This window comes from Lytechinus variegatus, chromosome 2 (genome assembly GCF_018143015.1).
Source record: "Lytechinus variegatus isolate NC3 chromosome 2, Lvar_3.0, whole genome shotgun sequence".
Taxonomy (NCBI): Eukaryota; Metazoa; Echinodermata; class Echinoidea; order Temnopleuroida; family Toxopneustidae; genus Lytechinus; species Lytechinus variegatus.
This window is the reverse complement of record NC_054741.1, coordinates 70,296,857-70,324,820: the sequence shown is the minus strand read 5'-3', so window position 1 is coordinate 70,324,820 and position 27,964 is coordinate 70,296,857. Positions and strand designations below refer to the sequence as shown.

At 35.9% G+C, this 27,964-nt stretch overlaps 3 protein-coding genes across 4 annotated transcripts; 1 reads left to right on the top strand and 2 right to left on the bottom strand.

Moving 5' to 3' along the window:
- Positions 1–11,403, top strand: LOC121406936 (protein CASP-like). The gene is made up of 8 exons (XM_041597811.1): positions 1–19; positions 4,770–4,906; positions 5,145–5,214; positions 5,485–5,588; positions 6,554–6,673; positions 7,893–8,036; positions 8,720–8,865; positions 11,322–11,403. The coding sequence occupies exons 1-8, from the start codon at positions 1–3 to the stop codon at positions 11,401–11,403; spliced, it is 822 nt and encodes a 273-aa protein (XP_041453745.1).
- Positions 11,404–14,818: 3,415 nt separating this feature from the next.
- On the bottom strand, positions 14,819–27,964 carry LOC121408854 (hydroxyacid oxidase 1-like). 2 transcript variants are annotated; one of them, XM_041600529.1, is made up of 8 exons: positions 27,769–27,964; positions 26,339–26,490; positions 25,324–25,585; positions 24,380–24,552; positions 16,728–16,819; positions 16,143–16,304; positions 15,587–15,656; positions 14,819–14,908 (listed from the first exon to the last, which is right to left on the bottom strand). In XM_041600529.1, the coding sequence occupies exons 1-8, from the start codon at positions 27,921–27,923 to the stop codon at positions 14,850–14,852; spliced, it is 1,125 nt and encodes a 374-aa protein (XP_041456463.1). In that variant the 5' UTR covers positions 27,924–27,964; the 3' UTR covers positions 14,819–14,849. The 2 variants fall into 2 exon arrangements, 1 of the variants encoding a protein (XP_041456463.1); XR_005969092.1 differs by lacking the exon at positions 14,819–14,908 and having other exon boundaries at positions 15,590–15,656; positions 16,143–16,300.
- LOC121408855 (solute carrier family 35 member G1-like) lies at positions 17,171–20,354 on the bottom strand. The gene has a single exon (XM_041600530.1). The coding sequence runs from the start codon at positions 19,671–19,673 to the stop codon at positions 18,555–18,557; it is 1,119 nt and encodes a 372-aa protein (XP_041456464.1). The 5' UTR covers positions 19,674–20,354; the 3' UTR covers positions 17,171–18,554.

Below are 27,964 nucleotides of genomic sequence, written 5' to 3'. Positions count from 1 at the left end.
ATGGAGGGAGAGGGGGAGAGTAAGGATGAGAAAGATAAAGACCAGTATTTGCCTTGTCATGACGAAGGAAAATTATTTGTGCCATATTAAGCGATGCCATATAGAACAATGTATTCATGAGCAATTATATTCTTACCAGATGCAAGACCGCAACATATTTATAAAAGGTAAATAAATACAGAGGTCTTGACATGTAAATCATTTGACCCAGAAAAATGTATGTTTGAACTACTTTGAAGACAGCAAAGTTATCTGTGGTGGTATTCTGAGGCCATTTTGAATTTTAAGATATTTCATTGTATCAATAAAGATCATATTATATCTCCCAGATTAAATGCAAAATTTTATCTGAAATTCATTTTGCATACCTAAACATGATTTTCAACAGAGCAGTGCTTTAGTAGACTTATTTATCGAGTCTTCTTGAACTCTTGGGCCTCGTCTTGTAAAGAGTTATGATTGATCGGATCAACCTCAAATATATGGAAATCCATCAATGTCATAATTTTTTTCTTCAAGAAATTTGCACAATGTCCTTTGAAGAGAAGCATACTGAATTGTCAAGCAAACAGTGAATGTATGAAAATACATAATTTTTAGATAAATATTTTGAAGAAACATGTAGATGTTGACGTTGCTGGCTTTCCATATTTGTGATTGATTGGATCAGTCATTACTGATTGTAAGATGGGACTAAGATATCAGTATTCAGTCAGCAGACGAGCATCTATTTACTTCATTATGCAGGACTGCCTATTGCTATGGCAGGCAGATTTATAGAAAATTAGGGTGTGAAAAGTTTAAATCATTTGTTATTCAATACTGAACATTTCAAGGGAATTGGTGCTCATGTTCTTTCTACATATGTTTGTATTTGTAACTGCAAAGAAAGGGTCACACATTGAAGTATCTGTCACGGTTGCATTTCAAAATTCTCATATTAATAATGGTTGTCCAATACTCCATGAAATTCAATGAAGTGCTGCTATAATCTTTTGTTCAGGTTTGAACCAGCCAGCCATCAATGATTGTTTTTGTCACGCAGGTAAAAAAAAAAGACTTCTCCTAATTGAAACTAAAGAAAATAAAATCAGTAGTCTGAATGATACGAAGTCCACCCATTTCTACATATCTACATTTATGATAGTGCTATGCTATGATGGTTTCTAATACATGAATATGTTTTGTTTGGGCATTATGACTAATTCTGGTTGTTTTGACCATCCTCCTTACTTTTCATGCAGTAAAAGTCATGTTTTACTCTCTGCATACAAACAAACAGAGCCGGGGTTTTCTTGGTCAATGGCACTTATCAAGTCTTATGTATAACATAAGACTAGTCTAGTAGATATCTTTTAGCTTGAAAAGGTCTTCAGTATATTTAAGTTTCAACTGTGACTGAATTTTCTTATGATAACCTCTCTTTTGTATGAAACCCATTGTCGTGTCAGACCATGAAGTGTTCTTGGTCAGACCTAACACAGCCAAAGTCATTATCATTCATCCAGTGCATTAAGCAATCCAACGTGTACTTATTTCATTGTATTATATTTCAATCATTTTGGGCGTAGAGGCAAATTCATATTTATTCAAACAAAGGGCTGAAGGTATGTGTATTCATCATGTTGTAATAGATGTTTCATTTGCTTTGTACTAGAGCAGGCTCTGTGGAGCAAAATGTAGCTGATAGTGAAAAAAACATTCTCTTTATTTCAAACCGAAGTATATTATTGATCATCATTACGATGGTGTACTTGTTCGGATTTATATTTCTGAAAACTTACATGTAAGTATCCCATAAAAATGCAGAGGATTGCATTAAATTCAGTTTGTCATTAATACATAAAAAACTAAGGAAAAAATATTCTTTTACAATTTGCCAGTAATGATATTTGTCACTAATACATGTAAAACTAAGGAAAAATATATTAATTCTATTGCAATTTGCCGGTAATGGTAAGAAGAAACAACAATAATTAATTTCGAAAGTATCTATTATATTTTGATTACAATATTATTCTATTTAAATACATCTTGCATATTGCTGCCAAAATGAAATCAGATGTGAGAATTGGTAAAATTGGGAGAAAATGGGAGCTTTTCATGGAAGGACTTGTCAGATTTTTTTTTTCAATAGAAACCATAGTAGCAGTCAGGCACTGTCGCTCCTCAGATCCAAACCAAGGACACCTGTCAAGATGAGAAATGTTGATGACATGCTCTCCTGGGGGTTTATTTGTTATTTAAAGTATTGTTTGACTTGAAAATAGTAACTTGCCTTTTCAAATAAAAAGATTATAACATTGAACAAAAATATCTACATGTATGATTACGGTAACTTTGCCATGGTAACATTTCTGAGCAGCCAATCACAATCACGGTAGTTACATCTACCATAAATTGATGACTTTAACAACTTACAATGTGTCAATTATTGTTATTTTAGCATTTTACCTTCTGACCATTTTGTATTATCCAGCCTAGAACCAGCATAGTCTGTAGTAGTATGTGTTTTGTGCTGCATCGTATGTACGTTTACTATTTATCTTGCCATTATTACTATGTTATTACTTTGTATACAATTCATGTTATATGATACGCAGGTAAAGTTGCTACTTACTAAGTAATCACCCATGTTGATGAAAACTAGTAAATGCTTTTTTTTTTCAGGAATGGAGTAAGATCTGGAGTTTCCTATGAGGCAGCTTGATAACAGTTTCTCCCATAGACATAATGTCACTAGTCCACTACCTAGACAAAGGCTGGTGTGACCTGAGCTTTTCCCAAGTTTTTTTTCTCAAAACCCATTCTTAACATCAAGTAAACCCCTTTTTTCATGTCTAGCAAAGAAATACTTGTAGGTGTACCATTAAAAGGAAGCAACAATTGTAATACATGTATTTGTATCTAAAGCAACAAGCTTCTTTGTGCCCTACAATCATTTACAAAGTCAAATATTTCAGCACTTGCTATGGTTTTGGGAAAATTCTTTCATTCATTTTGTTTTACATGAATTCAATTTTTTTGTGGTTGATGAGTGATGAAAGTGTTTTTACTAGCAAGCATTTTCTAGTCTTTATCAATATGGGCCATTGCGCTATCGCCCTCGAGGACAAGGACGTTTGCCAACTCCCCTTTTGCACTGAGAGGTAACGTCTTTCTTGCTCTCTAGGGTGATACACAATTGACTTCCAAACGTCACAAATATTGAGCAAAAGAATCATGTCTGTTTTCTCTTTTCTACAAAGTGTAAAATTAGGGAGGATTTTAATTGAACTGGAGGATTTCCCTGATGTCTAGGATGAAATCCTTGGTAAAAAAAGGATAATTTTTCCATTAAGAAATACATGAATAAAAGACATTGTCTTTAATTATTTCTAATTAGTGACGTCTCACTGGTATTCATTTGTGTTTTTTTTGTTGTTGTTGATAGTTTATGGTGGAGTGTGTGTGTGCTGTAAAGAGTCAGGGCAGTCATTAGTCTGGAAATTTTATTCGCTTGCTTTTTAGGGAAATGATAGAGTGGTTTTGTTTAGGCGGGGTTGAGGGAGATAGAGGAGAGAGAGAGAGAGGGTGGATGGGGACCATTGCAAACATGGAAATGATTGGAAAGAAAGGGAGGCAGACTAAAGAGACATTATGAAGAAGGGAGGGAGGGGAGACAGAGCTGAAGGAGGGTATGAAATAGATTGAGGGGGAGGCTTGAAGAACGAAGAGTTACACATGTATGACTATACTTTCATCTTTTGCTGCATTTGAAATTCTGTCACTATGATGGTGGGAGATAAAGAGAGGTGAGACCATGATCTCTGAAATTTGGTTGACACCCCACATTTGGATCTTTAATTTGAACACCATGGAACTGTTGCATTGGAAATAATGGTACCTTTCCATCTAATGGTAACTGCCATGGTAACAATGCTAAACTGCCAAAAATAAATCAAGGATTCCTTGAAAGTTACAGTTGGATGGCACAGTAACCATAACAATAGGGCCTTTCTCGGATGCCAACAGTACAGAAGTAAGAGTTATGTGTTTATTTAATCAGAGCCTGCCAAGTTCAGCTCTCAGAATAATTGATCTTGTTCAGAACCATCTTTGTTGCATGAGAGAAAACTCTTTTGAAAATATTTTTGTATACAGATATTTACAGAAAAGTGATAAGGAGCTTTCAAATTTGAATTTATACTTTTTGTTCAAGGCCAGGTATCTAACTGAATTTTATTTGACATCAATAAATCAATTATCTTATGTGCATGTAGCATCTTTTATACCCATTACAATAAACTTGATACTTTTGATATCACACTATTATACTTGTCAGATTTAAAAATCTTGGCAATATCATGTCTTATGCTTTATGTACATGCATGAGCAAAACCACCATAGTCACTATGCAGATTGGGTTGATCGGGCTGGAGTTAACCATCTGATCAAATTACTCCTAAGCAGAAATGGGATGATCATGAATTTGAGAGTCTGCCCTGTAAACTTTAATAGGGTGGGTTATCTGTACAATATCCATTCATGAAGGATCTCTCTCAGACAGGAGACTGGCAGTTCATTCTACAAATATTACATGAAAGCTGAAGTGGATATTACGTTGCCCAAAGTACCACAGTCAATGCTGGGTGATGTCTTCTGATTCCTGCATAGCAAGTACTGTGGACAGAGCTTTCCAAGTACAGTACTGTGAATGTTGCATCCTAAAGGCATCCATTCCTAGTTGATATACTGTACATGTATTTTTCAATGTTCTCATTCTCCAGGACGATGCTTGGAGCTACAGACTCAGTACACTCATCTCAACCAAACGGTGACGGAACAGAAGGATCTCATTGGTCAACTTGAGAAGGACCTTCTTAGTGTGAACGCACTCTCTACAAAGTACAGGGGAGAAGGAGAGGTAAGCTGTTAGTGTGAACAGTAACTGATTTGTGGCCACACAATGGCAGGGGCATGAGTATAAACCTCCCAAATAGCATGTAAAGAATTGTGATCATGTTTTTTAGCCACAGATCTAACACTGGAATGTTATTTAATCAAATTTCTGTTATTTCATTTTGAATTTATCATTTTTGAGATTTCATTAATATTTTATGAAATGTTTTCATATTTTCTGTATTCTTGCCAATGCAATGCAGGGCCAAGCCACTCCCTCAAACACAGAAGCAGAACTGGTAGCAAAGGCTGTAGGAGAACAAAACATTACCCGTAAGTAACCCTTTGTACCTAAAACAAGTTCAGAATACATAAAATACATGTTTTACTTTCTCTTAATGGATGAATACTTGTTTGATGTTATTTCTGCATTTCCAATCACAATGCAACGCAGTTTATTTTCTTGAGACAACAATTTGCTGTAGTAAAAATATAAGTATGAATATACTATGCAATTCAAAATATACCTTCATTTCATTTGACAATTTTCAGCAAAGTTCTTCAATCCATTAAAATCATACCTGTCTTGTTTATCATTGCTAGTTGCCAAGGAAACAGCTTCTACAGGAGGAGCTGCTGAGTCATTGCTTCCTATTGTTTCCAGTCAGAGAGAAAGATTTCGACTTAGGAATCAAGAACTAGAAGTGGTTAGTAACCCTAAAGGCGAACACGATATTGCTCAGCATCAAACTTCAGCAACATTTTATAAAAAATGCCAATTGGATATGAGACAAAATCAAAAACTTTCACATTGGCAGGAGTCTTTTTTGGTCACCTTTCTACCAACAAACTGCAAACCAATGTGGGGACTGACCTTATAATGAAATCATTATGATGTCTAATAATATGACTTTGACAAGGTCATAATGAGATGAGTATGATGATGACTTTACGTAGTGCGTCTTCTGGTTGTTGCAATATGTCTGAATGATGAGGCTTTTTTCAATGTCTAAAAAAAGGATGTGGAGGAAATGTATCTTTGTTGCTGAGAGTCTGCCAGTGATTTCAAAAGTCAGTATTATAAAATAAAAATAATGATAAAGAATGGGATCTATTCAAGATGAATAATTTTTACATGAATTCAGTTTTCAACAATACGTTTTACTGGGGTGACAAACTTCATGAAAAAAAAGCTAGATATTCAGGAATATGAAAATAAATGGCTACCATAACACTGCGTCCAGTAAGATAGTCTTCCATTCGACATAGTGGCTTTAGTTTTCAAGATACCTAGAGTGTGTTATGTACAGGACATCTAGGAAAACGAGAACAAAAATTTCCTTTTAAAATGTATTTACAAGGCTTTGCCACTCAGCAATGACTCATTTACAAAACTTTCTGTTGTGCTTAGTGATATGGGAATTTTAAAGCTGCCTACTCCTATTTCAATTGCAGAATAGAGTCTTGGGTGCTTGTAGTATTTCTTGTCCTGAATTAACAAAAATTATTCCAATCACAACTAGTGGTAAAGTATGCATGTGTGCAGTTTTTAGAATTCACCTTTTTTCCTAAAGATAACATTTTCAGTATAATTCTGATTTTCACTTGGAAATACCAAACATTCACATTGTAGCCTTATGATTGTGAAAAAAACATTTGTTTTTTCTTCCAGGAAAGTCGTCAGCACCAGCAGCAGAATATAGTCCTACAGAATGAAGTAGACAAACTGAGACAGGACAATGTGAAGCTCTATGAGAAAATCAGATTCTTACAGAGTTATCCATCATCAAGGGTAGGTCCTAGACCAGGTCCTTGGCTAGGAAACCCAAACCAAAGAAGAGAAGCAATATTATTGGAAAGCGTAAAATGAGAGAAACAATTTTAAAAGAGTTTCATCAAAATTGGTTATGAAATAAGAAAGTTATGGCAGTTTGAAAACTCTTGTTTTCTCAAATTGGCAACATACCTTAAAATGGCTGATTTTGTGGACAACTCTCCATTTGTTATGTACACATCAGATTTTGCTCATTATCTTTAAAATTGCATCTTGCCTCCTTCTGAGCACAACATATGTAATGGGAGAATATGATTCACACCATATATGTCAAGGTCAGGAGGAGATAAAGTGAAATATGTAAAATAAAGTAAAATTTTACTCTTTCCAATAAGATTGCTTCTCTTCTTGGGTTTTGATTTCCTTTAAAGGTAAATGCCAGTTTTGGTAACGATATCAAAATGAGTTCGTACAGAATCCAATGAATTAACCACATTAAGTGTCTGTTTGTATAAATAAAGAATATGTGCCAAAGGATTCCGGAAGAAATTGTGTAATTGCTGAGAAATTAGCAAATAATCACAGGATTCGGGTCAAGCGTTGGGCACGACATTCAAAGCAATAATACACTGTCCCAAGTGCGCTTATCTGTGTTGGTGATCTTCAGCGTGAATATTTTTCAGCGTAGATTTCAAGATTTCACAAATTTCAGTTTATGTGACTGTACCAGATCTAGATCCTCAATGATATACTGACAATTAGGCCTGGTTTTACAGACTTTCTCATGAAATCAGTGTTTACTGCAACTACTGGCATTTCTCTTTAAATATTGTCAGCAATGACTATATAAACTGGGTTCCAAAAGAAACTGATCAAACATTACAAGGGCACTGTACAAATTCCACTCAGTCAAAAGAAAGTCCATTGCTAATAAAATGGGATTAAAAAACTTCCCAGTTTATTAAACATGTCCAACATGGGCATATTTAACTGATGGACTTAATCACAAAAAAAGCTACATGAAAGTAATAACAAAATTTGACTGGAACAATTAAACAGCCACATACAGATCACCCAGCCAGGGGATGTGCCGGTAATCGGGGGATAATTTGAACATGGTGTGTATCTGTGTGCATTTGAAACAGCCACATTGAATCAATCATAGATATGAATTTGTCTTGATGAACTGAATATCAATTTGTTCAACTGAACTGAATTTCTTGATATTTCTCTGCAGGGCACCAACAGACTTGACGATACAGAGAGTCGATACCAGAGCCAGTATGAAGAAAGACTTGATCCATTCAACTCGTTTAGTAGGAAAGAGAAGCAGAGGAAATACATGGGACTCAGTCCATTTGATAAGGCTACTCTCAATATGGTAAGCATGTAAAACAGAGCTAAAAATGAGTTGACTAGCTGTAATGTATATCTATATGTGGAGAGACAAGATCAAGGAATGAGAGTAAGTCAGCAAACATAAATAACTGGTTTGTATCCACCTTGTTTTAAGAGCAGATGGTCTAGTTCTCAGATCATCAAACACCATAATAGTCATTATATCCAACCGTTCTTATATCAATTTAATCTAATTACCATTTGGTCTAATGATCACTAGGTCCAATACTCACTTTTAGTCTAATTCCTAGATGGTCTCATTTCCAGTTACACCACAGTGATTTTTATTAATCTTCTTATTTTCGCTCTTTTATTAAGCCCAGCAATTGTCTATCAGGACCAACTATTAAGGCTCACTTATTTCATATGGCATTTAGTTAACCCCAATCTCAGCTTTCCCAGTTGAAGTATAAATATAGACAGTTTTCATCAGCCACATTGGTGCCCATAATGTGAAATACCTATGACATGTTTGCTGTCAAAATCAAATGCTTCTAATTCAGTAACTATTTCAGTATCTTAAAATAAATCCACACCATTTAATATTGTTACTTTATTAATTCACTGATTGGACAAAATCTATGAATTACCTAACCATTTATATAATCTAAGACGACTGCCATGCTTGTGTTGTTTAATGCTATTGCCAATCTGTTTGTCTTTCAGGGTCGTTTAATCCTATCCAATAAGATAGCCCGTATGATCACCCTGACTTATACCATCATACTACATCTTCTAGTCTTCCTTGTCCTCTACAAGATGGCCCATACCGAATCCTGCAAGAGAGATCTGGCTTCAGAATGTGTGCAGAAGTAAGTATAATCTGTTTTCCAACCATCTTCTCTTTATGTGCGTGATGCAGTGACATGACATGGAGTTTGTTTATGAAGCGGTGCGCGTGGGTGGGATCATCGATCAACTTCATCAGATTTTGTTTAATTTTATTTATTCATTCTGTCGCATTTCCTATCTGTTGCTTTTGATACCATTGATGGATATAAGCCAAATATGTATGGCTGTTAGAGCTATGGTAGTTGATCCCCTCAGTGATGCGGATGTGACTATTTTCCTTCAGAGCTGCACCCCTCAGGAAAACATTCGCATTCACATCACTTGTGAACCATAGTTCCAACCTGGCCACTACATATATTTTTGTCTCACCTGCGAAGCAAAGTGAGACTATAGGCGCCGCTTTTCCGACGGCGGCGGCGGCGGCGTCAACGTCAAATCTTAACCTGAGGTTAAGTTTTTGAAATGATGTCATAACTTAGAAAGTATATGGACCTAGTTCATAAAACTTGGTCATAAGGTTAATCAAGTATTACTGAACATCCTATTAGAGTTTCATGTCACATGACCAAGGTCAAAGGTCATTTAGGGTCAATGAACTTAGACCATGTTGGAGGAATCAACATCGAAATCTTAACCTGAGGTTAAGTTTTTGAAATGTCATCATAACTTAGAAAATATATGGACCTAGTTCATGAAACTTGGACATAAGGTTAATCAAGTATCACTGAACATCCTGCATGAGTTTCACGTCACATGACCAAGGTCAAAGGTCATTTAGGGTCAATGAACTTTGGCCGAATTGGGGATATCTGTTGAATTCCCATCATAACTTTGAAAGTTTATGGATCTGATTAATGAAACTTGGACATAATAGTAATCAAGCATCACTGAACATTTTGTGCAAGTTTCAGGTCTCAGGATTAAGGTCAAAGGTCATTTAGGGTCAATGAACTTTGGCCGAATCGGGGGTATCTGTTGAATTACCATCATAACTTTGAAAGTTTATTGGTCTAGTTCATTTAACTTGGACATTAGAGTAATCAAGTATCACTGAACATCCTGTGCTCATTTCAGGTCACATGACCAAGGTCAAAGGTCAATGAACTTTGGCCGAATTGGGTGTATCTGTTGAATTACCATCATAACTTTGAATGTTTATGGATCTGATTCATGAAACTTGTACATAAGAGTAATCATGTATCACTGAACATCCTGTGCGAGTTTCAGGTCACATGATCAAGGTCAAAGGTCATGTAAGGTCAATGAACTTTGGCCATGTAGGGGTTTTTTGTTGAATAACCATCATATCTCTGTAAGTTTATTGGTCTAGTTCATAAAAAGTGGTCTAGTTCATTAAACTTGGACATAAGAGTAACCATGTATCACTGAACATCTTGTGCGAGTTAGAGTAGTATTCATAGTCAGCACTGCTGCTATATTGAACCGCGTGATGCAGGTGAGACGGCCAGAGGCATTCCACTTGTGTTAAATATCACCTGCATACAAAAGGCCTCTCTTCTTGTCTTCATTCAATCATTTTTAAACACAGGTTTTGATATGAATTCCATAAGCATTTTAAAAATTAACAAAGAATACAGCCATGCTCTGTTACATCTTCTTCTAATTTTTATTTCCACTTATAATACATGTATGAGTCATTTATAAAGACAATACGATTCTATGGAAAGTAAATAGTAGATAGCACTTTTTCCTATCGAAACTATCATACTCTACAAAAGACAGTAACCCTAGCACATATAGTAATATCGGAAGAAATATAGATGTTTTATTTCCACATTTTCTATTAACAATGGATAGTATGTTTGTTATGTACTCCTAATTAATCTACAGTAATTAGTAATTAAGGCACATAAATAAGCACACGTCTGATACTCTTGGTATATGATTCCAAAGCTAGTTTATTCCGCATTGCGCCTGCGCAGCTACAATTGTGAGTCATGGTATGACATCATGAATGACATCATTATCAATATATAACATCGTTGGTATATAGATTTGTATACATCTTCATGTTATAAAACAGGTATCGTAAGAATAATTTGTAAATGGTGATAATTCTGGTTAACAATATAATATACAAAATAAGTTAATGTAAGTTACCAATTCTTGAGTGAGGTAACTTTATACTATAAGGTAATAATGAAAATTAGAACCATACCATGGGAATTTTAAAAATTTTATTTAATTGCATCATGGATGTCATCAATATATTCACTTTACAGCCCCATTGACATCTATTCTTTTACTATACCCTTGATATAACTGTATGTATGTTACCAATATCCATATATCGCTCGAGCAAGTAGCCTCTTCAGCAAAGAAAAAAGTAAACTTACACTGAGAAAATTAGTTTTGGAAATGATTTTTTCTTTTTTAAATGGTAAGATAAAGAAAAACATAGTGTATATTTGCCATCTGATTTTGAATGCTTGATTTGAATTTTTCTTAAATGCAGATTTGCTGATCATATGCATATCTTCCACCCTGATGGTGGTGCCGAAGGGGGCGCTGTTCACGGTCAAAACGTAGGCGGCTGACACTATCGTCCAGTTTCCATCATCTCAAATTGGACACTTTCAAGAATATATTCCAAGCAACTGACGATGAGATTTTATTTGGTAATACTTAATGCTCCTTGTGAATAAATGCTGAATAGATTGTTAGGCTTTTTTTTTTCATTTGGAGCTTTATATTATGAATGATAAGCATAGATACTATGACCTGATATTCAGGTCAAAATAATATTTTGAGAACCAAATGGTGCGCAGCATGTGAACATTCAAATATCTGTAGCTTTTAATAGACATTGTTCAAATGTATAAGCACAATACTACTATAAAAGCAGAAAAATATTAGTTACTATTCCATTGCCTTGATTTTTGTTTGTTAATCTTTATTTTACTGCAATGATTTCTTTGTCCATATTACTCCTGTACATGTCATATGAATTGCAACTCTATGGGATTTACTGTATGTGAATTATTAGGTGCCAATTTTGTGACAGCTGTATGTTTAGAGAAAAATAAGTCTTTAGAATTCAAATATGGATCCATTGCTGAAAGAGTTAGATAAATATTCATAATAATAATGGCGATGTCTTATTGAGTGCATACACCGTCCAGAGATGCTCATTGCGCTGGCGCCATTAGAACATATTCAAACACAATGATTCTTTGGTTCTATTTGGTTGAAAATGAGATTCTTATATATTTTTGAGAAGTTTATTTCTATAGTTGCATTCGATTGTATTTCTTTCTCTGTTTAGCAATAATATAAGTGTGTTGCTAGTTTGACCATCTCCATGGCCACAAACATGATGTCAAATTCAGTGCTAGATGCTTTCACCTGCTGGCATTAAAAGATAATTGAATTGAATAATATAAGTGTGTTGCTAGTTTGACCATCTCCATGGCCACAAACATGATGTCAAATTCAGTGCTAGATGCTTTCACCTGCTGGCATTAAAAGATAATTGAATTGAGAATCATTATGCTCCTGAATTAATGTGAAATTAGAACCAGAGAGCATTGTGTAATACAATACAAAACAAGTCCCTTGAACTGCATTATGAATTGTGTTATTTTAAAATGAGCATTCTGATGATCATATCATGAATTTAGCGCTCATTTTCCTTGGATATTTTACTTTCTTTGTTTTGATTTGTTCTTAAATGATATCTGTTGTTTTGATATAAATTTGGTGGGTTTTTTTTTTCAAAGGGTTTCCTTTAATTTGCTCTTGTGCTACAGAGGGAAATTTCATAGAATGTTAAAATGACTCCTATGTTTCATCTGAAAACATATTGGAATGATAGATGATATTTTCAGCCTTCTCTCCTTCTACAAACATCCTTTATGACTTGTAAATCTAGTATCACAGAAATTATTTGGACAGGTGACTGTCATAAATTCCATTGTTAGTACATTTCATCATTGGAATATTAAGATGGTATTTTATACTGATCAATGCTTGTATAGATGCTTGTATTTCCAAATTAAGTTTGTGTGTAATGTATGAGCCTACTTTGATTGCTAGTTTGTTATGCTTTTAATGTTCATTTTGGAACATTCATACAAGTCATGTACTTCACTTTTTTTCTAACCGGAATTGGTGTGAACAGTGATGCCATCACTGTAGACATAAAAACATGTAATGAAAACATTTGCATATAAATACAAATTATTTTCTCTTTTACTGAAATGAAATAAAAGGATATGTTGAATGTTAAATCCTCTTCTGAATTTATTCACGCTTTTCATATGATTATTTCCTTATATTTAGAATCACACCAATGTCATGTTATCCAAGAATTGATTTATTTTAAACATTAAATTCTGTTTATTTTTTTCAATTTGCCATAATCCTCTGAAATAGGAACAGAATATTGATAATCACACTACTTTTCTTGCACAAGAATAATTATTTCACTCAGAATAATTTGGTCATGAAGTAAAATATATTAGTCCTGGGTATTCAATGCATTTCTTATACTCTTTGAAACTGATTAAAAATCAATATTGCAAGATGAAGGAGTAAGCCCGGTGAAACAATTATTCTTGTCACCTATGCTTACTGTTTTCTAGAATTTGACAAGAAGACTTATTTCTGACCAGAATATAGTGAAATATATATAACTCAACATTAGTTTCCCTAGTCAATGTTTACTTAGTCAATATACTTAGGTTTTTATAGAGTATGACTGGCAAAATATGCTAATGCCTGATGCCATGCTGAGATTAACAACTTTCTTGCTAATATATATTTTATTTCTAAACATGTAATACTTTGATTCATTTTTTACATGGTGTATGAATTGAATTCTTTTCATTTGAATTTTACTTTTCACCATTCTGTCTTTTGTTATTATTAGTGTGCTTGAATTATGAAAGATTTATACAGTCCCAGATATGTTTCTAGTTTGCTAATGAGATGTCCTGTGCCATTTCTACTGTTATTTCAACTTGTGATTAATATTTTTGAAATTTAAGATGCACACAGCATACATGTGTGACATCAATATAGTAAACATCATAAACTTGAGCTGTATTGTAGCCTAAAATATTATCATTATTTAAATATGAAAATAAGTCTTTATGTATTGTACTTTGTAGCTGTAATGATTAATCTAGATTTGTATATAAAATAAACTATTTAAGAAGAATTTGGTTGTATTTTGTACAACATGTTGTAAATGATATTTTCTGAACTACACACATCCACAAATATTGTCAACATCCAAGAATTTAAGTGCAGAATACTTGGTGGAAATTCTCAATTTAAGGTTTAATGTGATAATAGAATTAGTTGACACTTCAATAATCCTGTCCATATGTTTGAAATATATACCCCCTTCTACAATCAAAATGATTCCAAAGAAAAGTTACATTTGGGAACAATTAATTGTTTGTAACCTTATTTAATCTGCCTGTCTTCTTCAAATTGGCAACAAGGATTAAGCTTATGTATCCAAAATAAAAAAAATTTATATAGAACATCTTAAGTAGTTGTAACGTTGCATTGAACAGGCTATTTTGAAGTATCAATGGCACTGCCAATCTGAGGATTTTATGCAGGGGTGGATCCAAGTTTTTCCAAAAGGGTGGAAAATTTTTCAGAGGGGGGAAAAAAGGTTTTCAACCAAAAATTAAGAATATTTCAGACCCGAAAAAATTGACAAGTAAAAAAAAAGGTCTTTAATGGCATTTTTACATTACAAATTTTTTTTTTTTGCTTCTCAAAAGGGGTGGCAAGTGCCCCCCCCCCCTGCATGGATTCGCGCCTGATTTTAGGGATTATTCTACTGAATGGATGGGAGTTTCTCTCCTTTGGTGTATTTGCATGTTGTCAAGTGCTCTGGATAAAAAGTTATTCGGCTAACCAACATGTCGCATTGTCCTGAATCGGTAAAAGGGGCTTGGCAATCTTGTGCCTCCTTGTTACCCAAACTCATAAGCTGAGTGGCGTTTGGTTTATGATGTTGAATTCAGAGGTAAGATTTCCGAGCTATCAATGAAGGTGGAATGTCCTGGACATTGGTGCAACCTGTCAAATATAACATTAACAGAATAATTCTGTCAGGTATACTGAAAGAGTGCTCTATATTGCAAGATCATTTATATTTACACGGAATGTGATTGTTTGACAGGGTATATTAGCTTTTCTTATGCTGTAATATACATATTAAATCTAGGATCCAACTATATAAATTACAGGCAATCACGAGGGTGAGATAAATAGACAGATGAATTCAAATGGTTACACAAATAAGAGATAAAAGTATATAAATCGAAAGTTAAATAGATATAAAAACCAAAAAGAGAAAGATATAGATAGAAATAAATATTTTAGCCCATATGGCCTCTATTGGCCAAACGTAACGAAATATAATTTTTTTTTAAAATTAATTAACAATTTGGGAATGGATTAACTTTACAAAATTACATGAAGAGGTAAAAGGTGAATATCATGAAAAAGGGGCGAGATACTTCCTTTTATATAAATAATCATTATATTATCAGAAACATTAATAACTAGACTATCCAGACTAAAATAGGATCGTGATATAACCCTACAGGAAAGTACCCAGTGTGACATCAACACATAGTCGCTAGGTAAAAAAAAATCTGAATAGCGAATACAGATAAATTGGAGCATTTTCACTTGATAGTTACTATTAACATCATCACTGTTGTTTCCAGTAGGGAGGCACATTAGACTAACCTGAAATACCCAGGGCCATATCCAGTTCGTTTCGTAATATTGATAATACCTTGTTAACTCCAGCAGGTCCCTGTGAAAAAAGTGGAATTTTGATAATATGCCAACCATAGACCAAGACCACTAGTCTGTCAAAAAATTCTGAAAGGTACAATTCCTTTGTGTATGTTCCCCTTTTATTTCATAAAAACCAAGATCCCATATACTCACTGGGTTGTTATGAAGCATATAAAACTTGTGTATTGAACACAATCGCGGGGGGGGGGGGCAGAGATTTGAAATGTTTAGTTGCATAAAGTGTGATAGGTAAACAGCTATTATATGGGACCTAGGTAAACAAATAAGATAAAAGCGAAAGGAGGATATGATATGCAACACTTTGCTGCTTTTTTACACCTGGGTCGAGGACAGGGGTAAATATTTATTCGTTTTTAGAAACAATACACAATTCACACAACATCATGTTCCCACCCCCCCCCCTTCCCCATCGCCACCACACATACACTCTGCCAAGAGGGGTCAAGAGTTACTTTTTCCATTGGTCCATGCTTTTACTTACATCACAAGCTAGTCCCCAGAGTGCTGGTCTCCCGATCAGTACAGCCCGTGCTCCCAATCCTAGAGCTTTGAGGACATCGGTTCCTGATCGAATCCCTCCATCCATGTAAACCTCAACTCCACGACCTTTGACAGCTGACACAACTTCTGGTAGGACGTCTAACTGTGGCAACGTAATCAAACTATTTTAATCGCTTAAAATCTGCGGATAATGTTAAGTCAGTCATACCGACATGATGATAAAATATATAATTTACTTTCATGAAGATAGTAATATGAAATGAAATGCCTGATATCACAATGCACTTTTTGATGGCAATAATCAGAGAGGAAATAAGTCTAGGTTTGTTTTTAATTTTTTGAAAGTTCCCCCCGGAACTTCCCCACTCTAAAAACGGTTTCTCGACCTTTTAAAAAGTGCTGTCCTTGGCCCTTTTTAACGGTGATTTAGTCCTTTCCATTATGAGATGGAGAAAAAAACATCGAGTATATTTTTTATCATTTAATGCGAATGAGGCCTACAACGTCTCATCATGATCTCTTATTAAATATTGATGTACCCAGAGACATAAAATAATGAATTTACCGGAGCGGGAATGCCATCCATGTATCTTCCACCATGAGCTGATACGATGATTCCAGAGACACCAGCATCGGCCGCTTCTTGAGCAGCCTCTCCTGTAACAAGAATCAGGAAGGCATGAGAGAGGTGTTCTAAACAACACAATGACAAACATTTTCTGAGAAAAGGGGCGCTTTATCCCCATCGTTCCATGGCAGGGGCAATTGAACCACTTTTTTTTAATAAACGTGTATAAAAACGTATAGAATAAGTTGATAATGCATGGTCAGCACCAAGGTCAGCACCCCCCCCCCCCCCCCCCCCCTCACCTCAAATTACAAAACCGTTCTGCGACCCGTGTGAGTCTTCGCAACTGCAACGGAGACGGATTCAAGACCACAGTAAATGTATTGAAAATGCCTGTCAAATCATGATTTAAAAAAAAAAAACAGCTGGGAGATCTTTGTCGAAATCTTGTGAATCAGAACAGCAGTTTGTCCTAAGTTCGAGGCTGACGAAAAAATTCTAGTGGAATTCGCACCCAATTTTCCTTTTTACAACCCCTCAATAATTTATGATTCAGGTGAATTTGAAGACTTTTCTTATTTTCCTTTTATGTGTGCTCACTCATCCATCATCCATAAATAAACGGATCAGTTTTATTTTTCGTTCAGAATTCCATCCATAGGTTGATAAACATTACTTCTGAATTATATTGCTCAAGACATATTTGAAAAAAAAATATTGAATAAGGGCTTACACAATGTAAATGAGAGAAAAACGAAAATTTAACTGTGGCCTTTTTTCATGGACAACATTTTTATTTTTGCTGTGATTTTGTTTTTATGAAACTTGGCACATGACTTCAGAGCGACACTAACAAATACACACGCCAAAATACGACGGCCAAAGCCTTAATCTTTCTTCTCATTTACTTGATTTTCGAATATTGTGTGCTCCCTGAAGTACAAGACAGGGATTTTCATAAACTCAAAGCAAATGAACGATACAAGAATATAATGTGACAGATATCTAAAGAAAACAATTTAATTATCGTCAAAACAAAAAAAAGAACTTTTTACATTCCACGTGTTCATTAAAACATGAACACATAATTATATTCCCATAAAATCATTAGAACATGTTAAATATTGATGTACACATAGCGAACAAAATGTTGAGATTATTTAGTGCACAAAATGTAACCATATCTATCTACAAATTTTGAAAATGACATTGATATTTGTTTCCATTATAGGTGCTTAATGAACTATGAAATGATGAATATTATTACAAATATTGTTCCAGATCATGTCGAAAATCTGGAATTCATTCCGATAAATTGGAATCGAAGTAATTATGTATGCATTGTGTCTTTTGTGGTCACTTTCTTGAAGTCCCAAACCCTCTCTCTCGGAGAACTGTACGTTCCTCGCGCTATGGTATACTTTCGTCAGAAAATAGATGTATGTTTTTTGTGCAAAACAAAGGAATGATATCGTCATATCGTAGCCTTGAAACTTTGAGAATTTTACTTGTAATTCATACATAGCAAACTTCGGTAAAAAAAAATCAAGTAACTTTATTTTACCTGCAGTCAGAGAGAGGGGTAGGGGTTATACCCTGATTGTAAACAATTACCCTTGGATTGCATCCATTCGTGGTGTTAATTCCCTTCATATGCCGCGCTGCCATCGTATATTTGTAATATCACAAGCAATTGATTAGCAAAGGGGAAGAACAGAGTTTGTGCTTTGAAGGTAATATGGGGTCGTACCGATCGGCAAACTCACTGTAAAATGTTCACAACAGTATAATCAGTATATTGTATGATTTCAACGAATCGCGAGATCAACTCCTATTTTCAGAAAGTCTTCTCTTAGCAGCATAGTAAGAAGACATTGTTGCACCCACGGAGCTGCCTGTTACACAAAGACCTCCAATGATCTTAAAAGCATTCGGGGTAACGTCATAGAAGGCATAGTCTAAGACGAAGGTGCCAAAAACGGCTGTGGTCGAAATAACAGCAACAACTGCAGCATTTTCCGTCTGGAGTGCTATAGTGATGGTTATGACCTGAAAGTAGCCGATGATACAGGTAGCTAGGAGTATCTGACGATCATAACCACAACGAGGGATGGACCAGTCATTTAGGGCGGTTTCCAGTAATGCAGATCCAAAAAATCCGATGCAACCGTAAGCAAGATTAATGAGTTGTGCGTTTACCTTGAAGGGAGCAAGAAAGCGCAGAGAGATGTATATGAGAGACATACAAAGTGTTGCAGAAAATGCTGCGAGTAAGCCAAGTGGCGAATGGTCACTGTTGCTTTCAAGAAGACCATCAAAGATAGGCGCTGGCTGAACAACAAGGAACACGCCGACAACGCTAATGCAACACGATAAAGAAATTCCGATGGAGCAATTTTCCTTTAAACAGACGCATGCCAAGATACATGTAAGGAAGGTTGAACCTTGTCTGATACATTTGGCGGTTGAGATATCAAGATGTTGGATAGCGTAGTAATAGCTGATGGCCATTGCCATGCCGGCTATTCCCCTGAAAACTACAAGACTCCAAGCTTTGAGGGGCAGGGAAAGCGATACTCGCTGGCGTTGGAGATTTGGCGCCGTGAAGAGCACGATAGTCAGTGATCGGTAGAGCATAATCTGATTAGGAGACACTTTGCCAGATAAAAGTTTGATTGTCAGCGCGGCAAATGAAGTTAGGATTGCGTATGACAGCGCCCAGAAGATCCCTCTTCGTTGGATCATCACCTCAAAGATTCTAGTCCAAATACGTTTCTCTGTCTGTGTATTATCATTGTAACCCTCAGATAGTGCTTCACTTTCAGTGTGAAGAGAATCGTTATCAACGTTTTTCTGCTCGTCATCCCCAGTGGGATCTCTCTCTTCTTTGGCCATTATAGTATCTTTCAGGCATCTATCTGTTGGACAAACTACTTGCTTCATCAATAATTACTCTTTCACGCAGTTCCATTTTGCGTACAAAAACGTTTCGATCCTTAGCTTCCCAAGAAATAAAAGTGCTCAGTTACCAGCTACATAATAAATAGAGCAGACTGATCTGGTTTTCCAGTAGTATGTTTATATTAGCTCCCGGTATTAGCTACACGTTCATAGCCATTGCAAAGGTCAAATGAGTCTAGCTGTCATTGTAGCCAGCGATAGGCTAGTCTGCAGGCACAGACCCTGATTGAAACTTTGATCAGCAAGTGTGTCTCCACGCAAAGACTGCACATACAAAACTCGCTGTTTCAATTTGAGAGGGCCTTCAGTACACAAGGCATGAGTAGGCTGCACATTCAGACCCTTAACTCGAGTGAAGGGTTTGCACAGCAGACTAGCGGTAGGCTGCCTTTGGACTTCCGTAGTTGACTCTCAGTTGTATATTTGTTTAGACTGATGGGCTGTGCTATAACCTTTACTGAGGATAATAATCTCGAAATTATAGTTTCCACAATAAATGTCACATTTGAAAAAGCTCAAAGGATTGTTTGTTCAACAGTAATATTATCGAGATACTATCTGCCTTTTCACTATCTCGTAAATTATGTCTTCATACACTTCATACTGTAAACTAGCTATTCCGTTGCTTTGTATAGAGTCTTATCGTATTGTACCCCCCCCCCCCGTCACCTTAGAAGCCTATACCCTTTCCGTCTTTACCGCTCTTATATCCGGGTCTTGTATACGTCCTTGAAATCTGATATCATATTCCCTATAAATTTGATGCACATCGCTTAGTAAAATGTATTACCTGTGGATATGGTCGGAATATATAAGATCCCTTAATAAGTCAGGAGCGGTTGTAGAATAAAGGGGTTTTGGGGGAGGGGCTAATGAGGGATTTACTAACATGTATGGCGCGGGTCATTACGAGCAATGAAAAAAGAATATGACCATAAGACGAGAGACTACCGATTATAGGAAGCTGAAAATTTGAGTCTAAAACATAAGCCCCTCCCCCCGCCGGCTAAGTGATGATTATTTTGGGGAGTGCTGGTGACCAAACAAATATATTCACATAACAAATTATTTAAAATTTTATTTTAGAAGTTTATACTGTATATAACCACCAGCGCTTGCAATTTTGATTCACGGAAGAGAGGCAAACGAGATCGTAAACCAGCTAGAGATTTCTTATTTTCAAGAGTGAAGCTTAACATTTTAGAGAACTTTCAACATGTAATAGAGCAAACAGGAAATTGTTGGGAATTGGGTTTTTAATATAAATCCCAACCAGGCGCGCCGGAACACTTTCAGTTTTTTTTTTTTTTGGGGGGGGGGGCAAAATCCCGAAGGGGGCACAATATTTTTGACAGTATGAGATACCGAAGCGATCGAGTGGGAGAGGCTGTGGGACCCCCCCCCCCCCACGGTAAGGACTTTGTGTGAAAATGGAGTATAAAAGTTGCGTTTCTAATAGCATTCAAAAATAAATTTTCTTGAGAATTAAACAGTCTTGGAGTTCTTTTTGCTCCTTCTGTTTCCTCCCTTCTGACCCAGACTGGTGTTTCTTCATGATCAGGGTCGCAGTTCCAGCAAATTACGAGCCTTATTGCAAACGAAATTGTTTCAAACCAATGTAATATAGGCCTTTTAAAGACTTTAAGATGGCAAACATGACCGTACGCAGCCGGGGGCCGCCGATCGAGAGGGCAAAATTCACAAAATTCACCAAAAGTGTGCACGAAATCCTTCAATTTTATTCTAGAAAATTTTTAAGCCCCCATCACAAACCCCCTCGCTCTTAAGTTTCTTCGAAAATTTAGGTCTTGCAGCCCCACCCACTCCCGGATTGTTTTTATATTTTTGCAAACGTCCATGAATAACAAAAGCTGGGATGAACCAGAGAACATAGCTGCCATCTCGATCTGATTAGTAACAGATAATGGGAAGAAGTTTTGGAATCTAAAATACGTGCTATATCATATGAGCTGAAATAGTATCAGACAAAACGCCTTCCAATCATGCCAATGAAAAGGAATAGAGGAAAATACGGGGCTGTGAAAATATCTTAAGATTTTTTTTATAATAGAGCAGTACTGTAACGCTTATTTTTTTCTTTTATATTCTTTATTTACATTTTTATTCATATCTCGGATAATATGAGTCCGGTCAAGAAGACACTTTCACAGATTTTGTTTTTTTCATGTCTAAACATTATCTCAAGTTGCTTTCGAGTGGGATTTACCATTTTCACAAATTATAAATTATAATCCTCTACACATGATTATTCTGCGTGTAATTTTCTGATGACATGTCTATATTGAGTTGAAATGACCTTGGTATTTTCTTTAGGGCACTGACTTGTTAGCACTGTATTAACTCAATTCATATTTAGTTGAAAATAAAATAATAGAAACAAGTTTCTCGAGATGTTATGGTTTCTGGGCTTGACAGCTATGACATAGATTCCATATGTTGCTCGAGTAACTAGTGTTCACGCGCATTAGTGATATCGGGTCCGGTCTGAGCGCTTCTGGGCGACCGCGCGTTTGTTAGACGACACAGCCAGCATCATAGAGTTATAAACCTAATAATTGGTGGACCACTATCAATTTGCCATTCGATTTTAGTCTGAAATGTATTCATTAAAAGGTTAAACGTTATCACACTGTAATAAGATGGAAAAGGGGCTTATCAAAGGTATGTTTCACAGAGGAACTGTTCGTCGAAAGACGCGAGGCTTACTATGATAATGTATTTGCCCCGTCAGGGGCAAAATTTTTTCATTTTTGACAATGGAAATGACAATTTTCAGGCAGAAAAGTGCCTTCGTTTGCTTTTGTCCTTAAATAATTTATCCTTTTTCTACTTTCAGGGGGGCACATTGGGGGGGCAAAATCTCGTTTTGCCCCAAATTTTGCCCCAAATTTTATTTGGGGGGCAAGTGCCCCCCCCCCTGCCCCCCCGCTTCCGGCGCCCTTGATCCCAACCGCCCCTCCCTTATAGAATAACATAAAGTTGTTATTACTATATACATTGATAGGAATGTGGTGACCGAAAACGGAAATTTCAAAGTGAAACTTTTTTTTATTTATGAGTTTTATTGGTTTTACTATCACAAACATAATCACATTATTTACATATCATAACAAATTCATGGTTTATGCCTCTTTTTTATACATTGGTATTTTGATTTTCGGAGGCGGTTGAGGGGAAGGATAGGCCCTACTTGATTTATTTTAATCGTTCATAAATATGTCAAATCATCAAGTCCAAGATGATTTGTACACGACAGTATTCTGTATTGCTCGTCCATTGGAATTTGGCTTAGTATGTACTCACAATTTGATAGACCATAAATGTATTTTTAATTTATGTAAATCAATTTACGATCAATCGTCTGTAATAAAGTGACCGAGTGAGAGAATTAGCGAATTATAAGACTAGAATCTCACAGCACTTTACATGAATAAAATAATGATTAATATAGACATGTTGTTTTATTACGGTTATTTTTTTTGGGGGGGGGTGGGGCTACTGACTCTACTACCTCTTTCAGGAATGCAATGTAAAAGATTAATACTCTCTTCTATTGTGATATGCGTTGTGACCATTGGACGATTCCATTAAGTTTTACGTCCAATCACCAAAAATCAGACATCCCTGATACGATTTGTCTCTGTTTTCTGGTTCATAATATGTTTTAAAGCTCTCGAATTATCATTACTCTAGTCGTGAGAAATTCATGAAGTGAAATTAAAAAGGAGAAATCTGAGGGGTCAGACATAGCATTTTGGTTTAATTTGATATTTTCTATCTATGGCATTTTTTGTAATATTAACGATCCTTCTTATTTCAATTTTATCTCCTCCATCATGGGGTGCATCGCTCTCAACCAGTGGCAGTAAAACTGATATTCTGACAGACATAGAAACGGACGAGGAATTCACTGGAATTAATGTCCCCGTTAGCAATAACAAATCGTAAGACCGGGTCTTCAGCTTTCCCCAGATTGTTTCACTTCTTAACCCCCTAAAAATAATAAATTAATAGAAAAATTAAATTGCATTAAAATGAAAATAGAAATTAGTACAAACAATTACAAAAATGAAATAAAAGAAAATTACTAAATGAATGGATAAATAATGATAATAATGATATGTCAATTTACATAGCGCAGTTACTATAATAATTATGCAATCTACTGCACTTCATAATTAATTGCATGAATTGCCTTATAGGGACTATTTATGATTTAGTCCTACCGGTTACCTATTCACCTCACCTGTATGGGTCGATTTGGATCATTTCTTGCTGAAGGAAAATACGCTAACATGGCTGGGATTTGAACCTACGACACCCTGTTTCTTGATATGCAGACAAATCTACTGGACCACACCATTCCATAAATGATTAAATGCACAAATATTTATAGATCAACTAAAGAATATTGCAATAGATAAAAATTAAAGGATTAATGAATAATAAATGATGCATGAATAAATAAACAAATTAATAAATGCTGAATAATCATATTAGAACTGCATGGTTGGTGATCATGCCACTCTTTGTCTTGATGAAACTGACAGGGGGTAATATAATCCGGGGTAATAAAGATGTGCTTCTTTTATGTTAAAATGGCGTACAACATAATTTATCTAGCATTAAATATATTTGGCATTTAGTGAAAATCAATTACTCCTTACCCGTTAAGATACCCTTCAGCACGATTGGAAGTGATGTGATTGACTTGAGCCAAGTGATGTCATCCCATGTCTTAGGTGATTTGTACTGCTCAGCAAAAAAATGACGCAAGTTGACGTCACCTGAACGGATAGCTTCATTTACCTCTGGTATATCCAGAGCTAAATTTGTTGGTCTGTACGGTGGATTTATTTCATATAAAATTGTAGGGAAAAAAAGAAGAGGGCAATGACTAAATCTTGGCGAACATCCTTTCCTACAATGTATGCTGAAAATCATGATCCGGAAAGCGGGAATGATGGGGTGCTTATTGTGGGGGTGCTTCATAGGCCTATATGTCATACACCATTTAAATTGACAATATATTATCTACGTTCCATAAAGCGTCTACGTAGTGGTTTTCAAAACTCCATGATATGAAACTCTATGATAATGTAAGTATGTAACCATTGCAATGCGAATACTGTCATGACTGCCGTGGTTGTTAACAAGAATGACAGCCGATGAGATGTACGGCTACATTTTCAAACTAACCTATGCAAATACATAAAAAATGTGAGAGATTTTCGGATCGATTTTTTTAACCGTATTAAATAAAGATGTAAAATTTCCATGGAAGAATTGGTCTTTTGTCATGGGTCTATAAGAGATTTGAACTGTGACTCCACTGTGGTGACTCTAGGCTCAATGTTTGATGCATATTGTTGATATGTCTATCTTATCTTGAATAATTTATTTCATTAATACTATACATTTTCAATAATACACTGTAAGTATAATAAACAGTTTCCACCATGGGACCCGCAACACAAAGGTCTGCAGTGGATCGGAAATACAAACATGACAGCACAATTCTAAGTTGTTTCTGATTTGCCGTTTTTTAAACTGCATACCTTGGTGTTAAAGAGTCATTGATTCAAGACATCCCGAAGTTATATATTAATACCTTAGGTTTGGATCGTAATGATATCTCGATGTTGAAGATTTATTTGATGAAAAGTCTGGCCATAGAGGTAAATCGACCGTAAGCACGATCGCTTTGAATCCTTTTTTCTCAGCCTCCCTCACCACGTTTTCTGCAAAACGACGATCTCTGAAGAGATACAGCTGCATCCATTTCAATCCACCAGGAGCTACCTGAGAAACCTCGGCGATAGCTGAACTAGCAAAGGACGACATGATATACAGAGTGTCTGCATCTGCGGTTCCTATATATGGGCGATTTATTAAGCAATGAAATGAACATGATAAATTATAATAATAGGTTTACAATATCAAAAAGAAGCCTTGAAAGATTTAAGTAAAACAAAGTCTGAGATTATGATTTTCAAGAAATAAGAACGATATAAATGTGTTGTGCCTTTTTTATGTTTTTAAGCAATATACCAAGGGGAAATAATGGCTCTGTTGCTTGGTATGCCTGATGCCTTGCAAGCATGCAAACCAAGTGTTTTTTTTTTTTTTTTTGGAGTCTACAAAAGTTCCCAAAAAGTGACATAACCTTCAACAAAAGTTATTCAGTGTTTTGTTGTCTGATTTCTCTTGATATGTTCCATCATATTATTTTTAGCCTGGAGTATCCCTTTATACACAGACATTGGCGGCGGAAGCCAAAAAAATTAGGGGGTGTCCACCTGAAATTTTGGATGGACACATGTAAAAAAAAATTGACAATCAAAAAAAAAAAAAAAAAAAAAAAGGTCATCAACCTAAATTTTAGGGGGGACAACACACGTTTCAGGGTGGTACACGTGAATTTAGGGGGGGACGCAGGAAAAAAATTTGACAAGCAAAAAAAAAAAAAAAAAAAAAAAAAAGGTTATCAAACAAAAATTTAGGGGGGGACCGTCCCCCCCCTAAAATTTAGGGGGGGACACGTCCCCCCCGCTTCCGCCGCCTATGTACACAGAATCCGGTAATGCTCTCTCCTGGATGACGTGGGCAATTCTCTGGATATATACCTTTAGCCGATGCTGCCTCCGCATCGGGATGGGCGAAGCGTTGCGCTGCCGATGGAGCTACGCAGATAGGCATGCTGATTGGTTGACCCAACACAGTGGTAGACAAAGAACGACGTGTGACGTCACGAAGGATACGAGGACGAATCACGTAACTGGAAAGTGTCGGAAAGAGAGTGTATTGCGTTGAGCAGGAGTGGGAGAGAGCGTTTTTTCAAATCAGGTGTAGATGTTAAATTGTCACATTTTCCTTCATATCGTCGCTGAATCCACGAAGTGGCACAACGTCCCAAAATCATGTGAAAAGTAAATTGTGAGTATCTTTTTGTTTTAGGATTCAATTTCAAGTATCTTTCAGCTTTAGTATGCCTTTGCTATGGTCTATCATTTCACCGAAATTATAGAACCAAATTCTCTGTAATTAATGAGATAATTAAAGTAAAATAAACCCACACTAGCTTCAAAATCCGTTGTAAAATAATCCACGAAATGGCACGCACGTGCGCGCCGTTTCTACGCACGCTGAAGTAATATTTTCCACAAAACGACACTTGTCATGCTTGTGTTTGAATCACTGCTATGTCAAGATTTGATGTTTATTCGATAAAATGTTTACATGGGAAGAAGGAGTAAATACCTGGCTAGTGCATTCTTTATTCTGTTAAACTTCACAATCCAATAGCAACTATTAATTGAAAATGTACAAATCTTTTATCGCGTTTGTCTCGAAAAGTGATTTCGCGCATCAACGGTCGCGTGTGCCACTTCGTGGATTCGGCGACGATAGAGGTCTTTAAATTTCACTTGCCTATATCAGTATTCGATTTGCGGGTTTATTATATCTTTACAGACTATCCTCAGTATACAGACCAAATGATTGCAGTAACCCTTTGAACAGATCTAACCAATTCTATAGTGTTCCAACTGAAGTGCTTTTTGGATTGTAATATGCCGAATTTTCATTATGCAGTAAGTTTTTATGCTACTTGATGGTTTCATTTTCATCGTACGACAATCTTTTTCGCACGTAGACTATTCAATTCGCAAACCATGACTGGGGTGTTTCATAAACCTGCTCATAATTTAAGCGACTTTAAGAACGCGGACTGGTGAACCGACCAGTAAACCATCGCCAATGAACATTTTATATATATCATTTACCACAAGAAAGGATCACCATTCCCATCAGTCGCTCTTAAAGTCTCTCTTAACTTACTGAAAGTTTTATGAAACTGCCCCTGGTCTTTCACCTTTTCCCGAATATTCTCTTCGTCATCAATCTTTTTATTCTCCTAATATATCGATTCTGAAATAAAAGGTACCCCCCCCCCCACTAGCTATAGCCTGACGTTATTTTAGGCAAATTACGGCCGGGTGTAGTTACAAACGCTCACTATGCACAATGTTTTTGTTTAAAATGAATAAAAACTGACCGATCAAATGCAGTCACACTCTCTTGAAATGTAGACCGTTGTCCCGCTGCAGCATTATAAAACAACCAGCCTTCTTCTGTAAGCAACTCTTTAGCCCGACGTCGAAATTCCTCAATGGTGGTCAATGAAGTCCCTTTCCCCGATGAAGTGATCATGTTTCGAGCGCAAAGACAACTACAGCCCTGGTATGTGTCCG

Excerpts from the sequence above, each read along its gene's own strand:
- LOC121406936 (XM_041597811.1), top strand. Across the intron at positions 8,037-8,719 it reads ATAAGGCTACTCTCAATATG|GGTCGTTTAATCCTATCCAA; the intron begins GTAAGCATGTAA and ends TTTGTCTTTCAG. Across the intron at positions 8,866-11,321 it reads GCTTCAGAATGTGTGCAGAA|ATTTGCTGATCATATGCATA; the intron begins GTAAGTATAATC and ends TCTTAAATGCAG.
- LOC121408855 (XM_041600530.1), bottom strand. The coding sequence starts at position 19,673 with ATGAAGCAAGTAGTTTGTCCAACAGATAGATGCCTGAAAGATACTATA.
- LOC121408854 (XM_041600529.1), bottom strand. The coding sequence starts at position 27,923 with ATGATCACTTCATCGGGGAAAGGGACTTCATTGACCACCATTGAGGAA. Across the intron at positions 26,491-27,768 it reads AGTGTGACTGCATTTGATCG|TTACGTGATTCGTCCTCGTA; the intron begins GTCAGTTTTTAT and ends GACACTTTCCAG. Across the intron at positions 16,820-24,379 it reads GCTGAAGGGTATCTTAACGG|GAGAGGCTGCTCAAGAAGCG; the intron begins GTAAGGAGTAAT and ends TTCTTGTTACAG.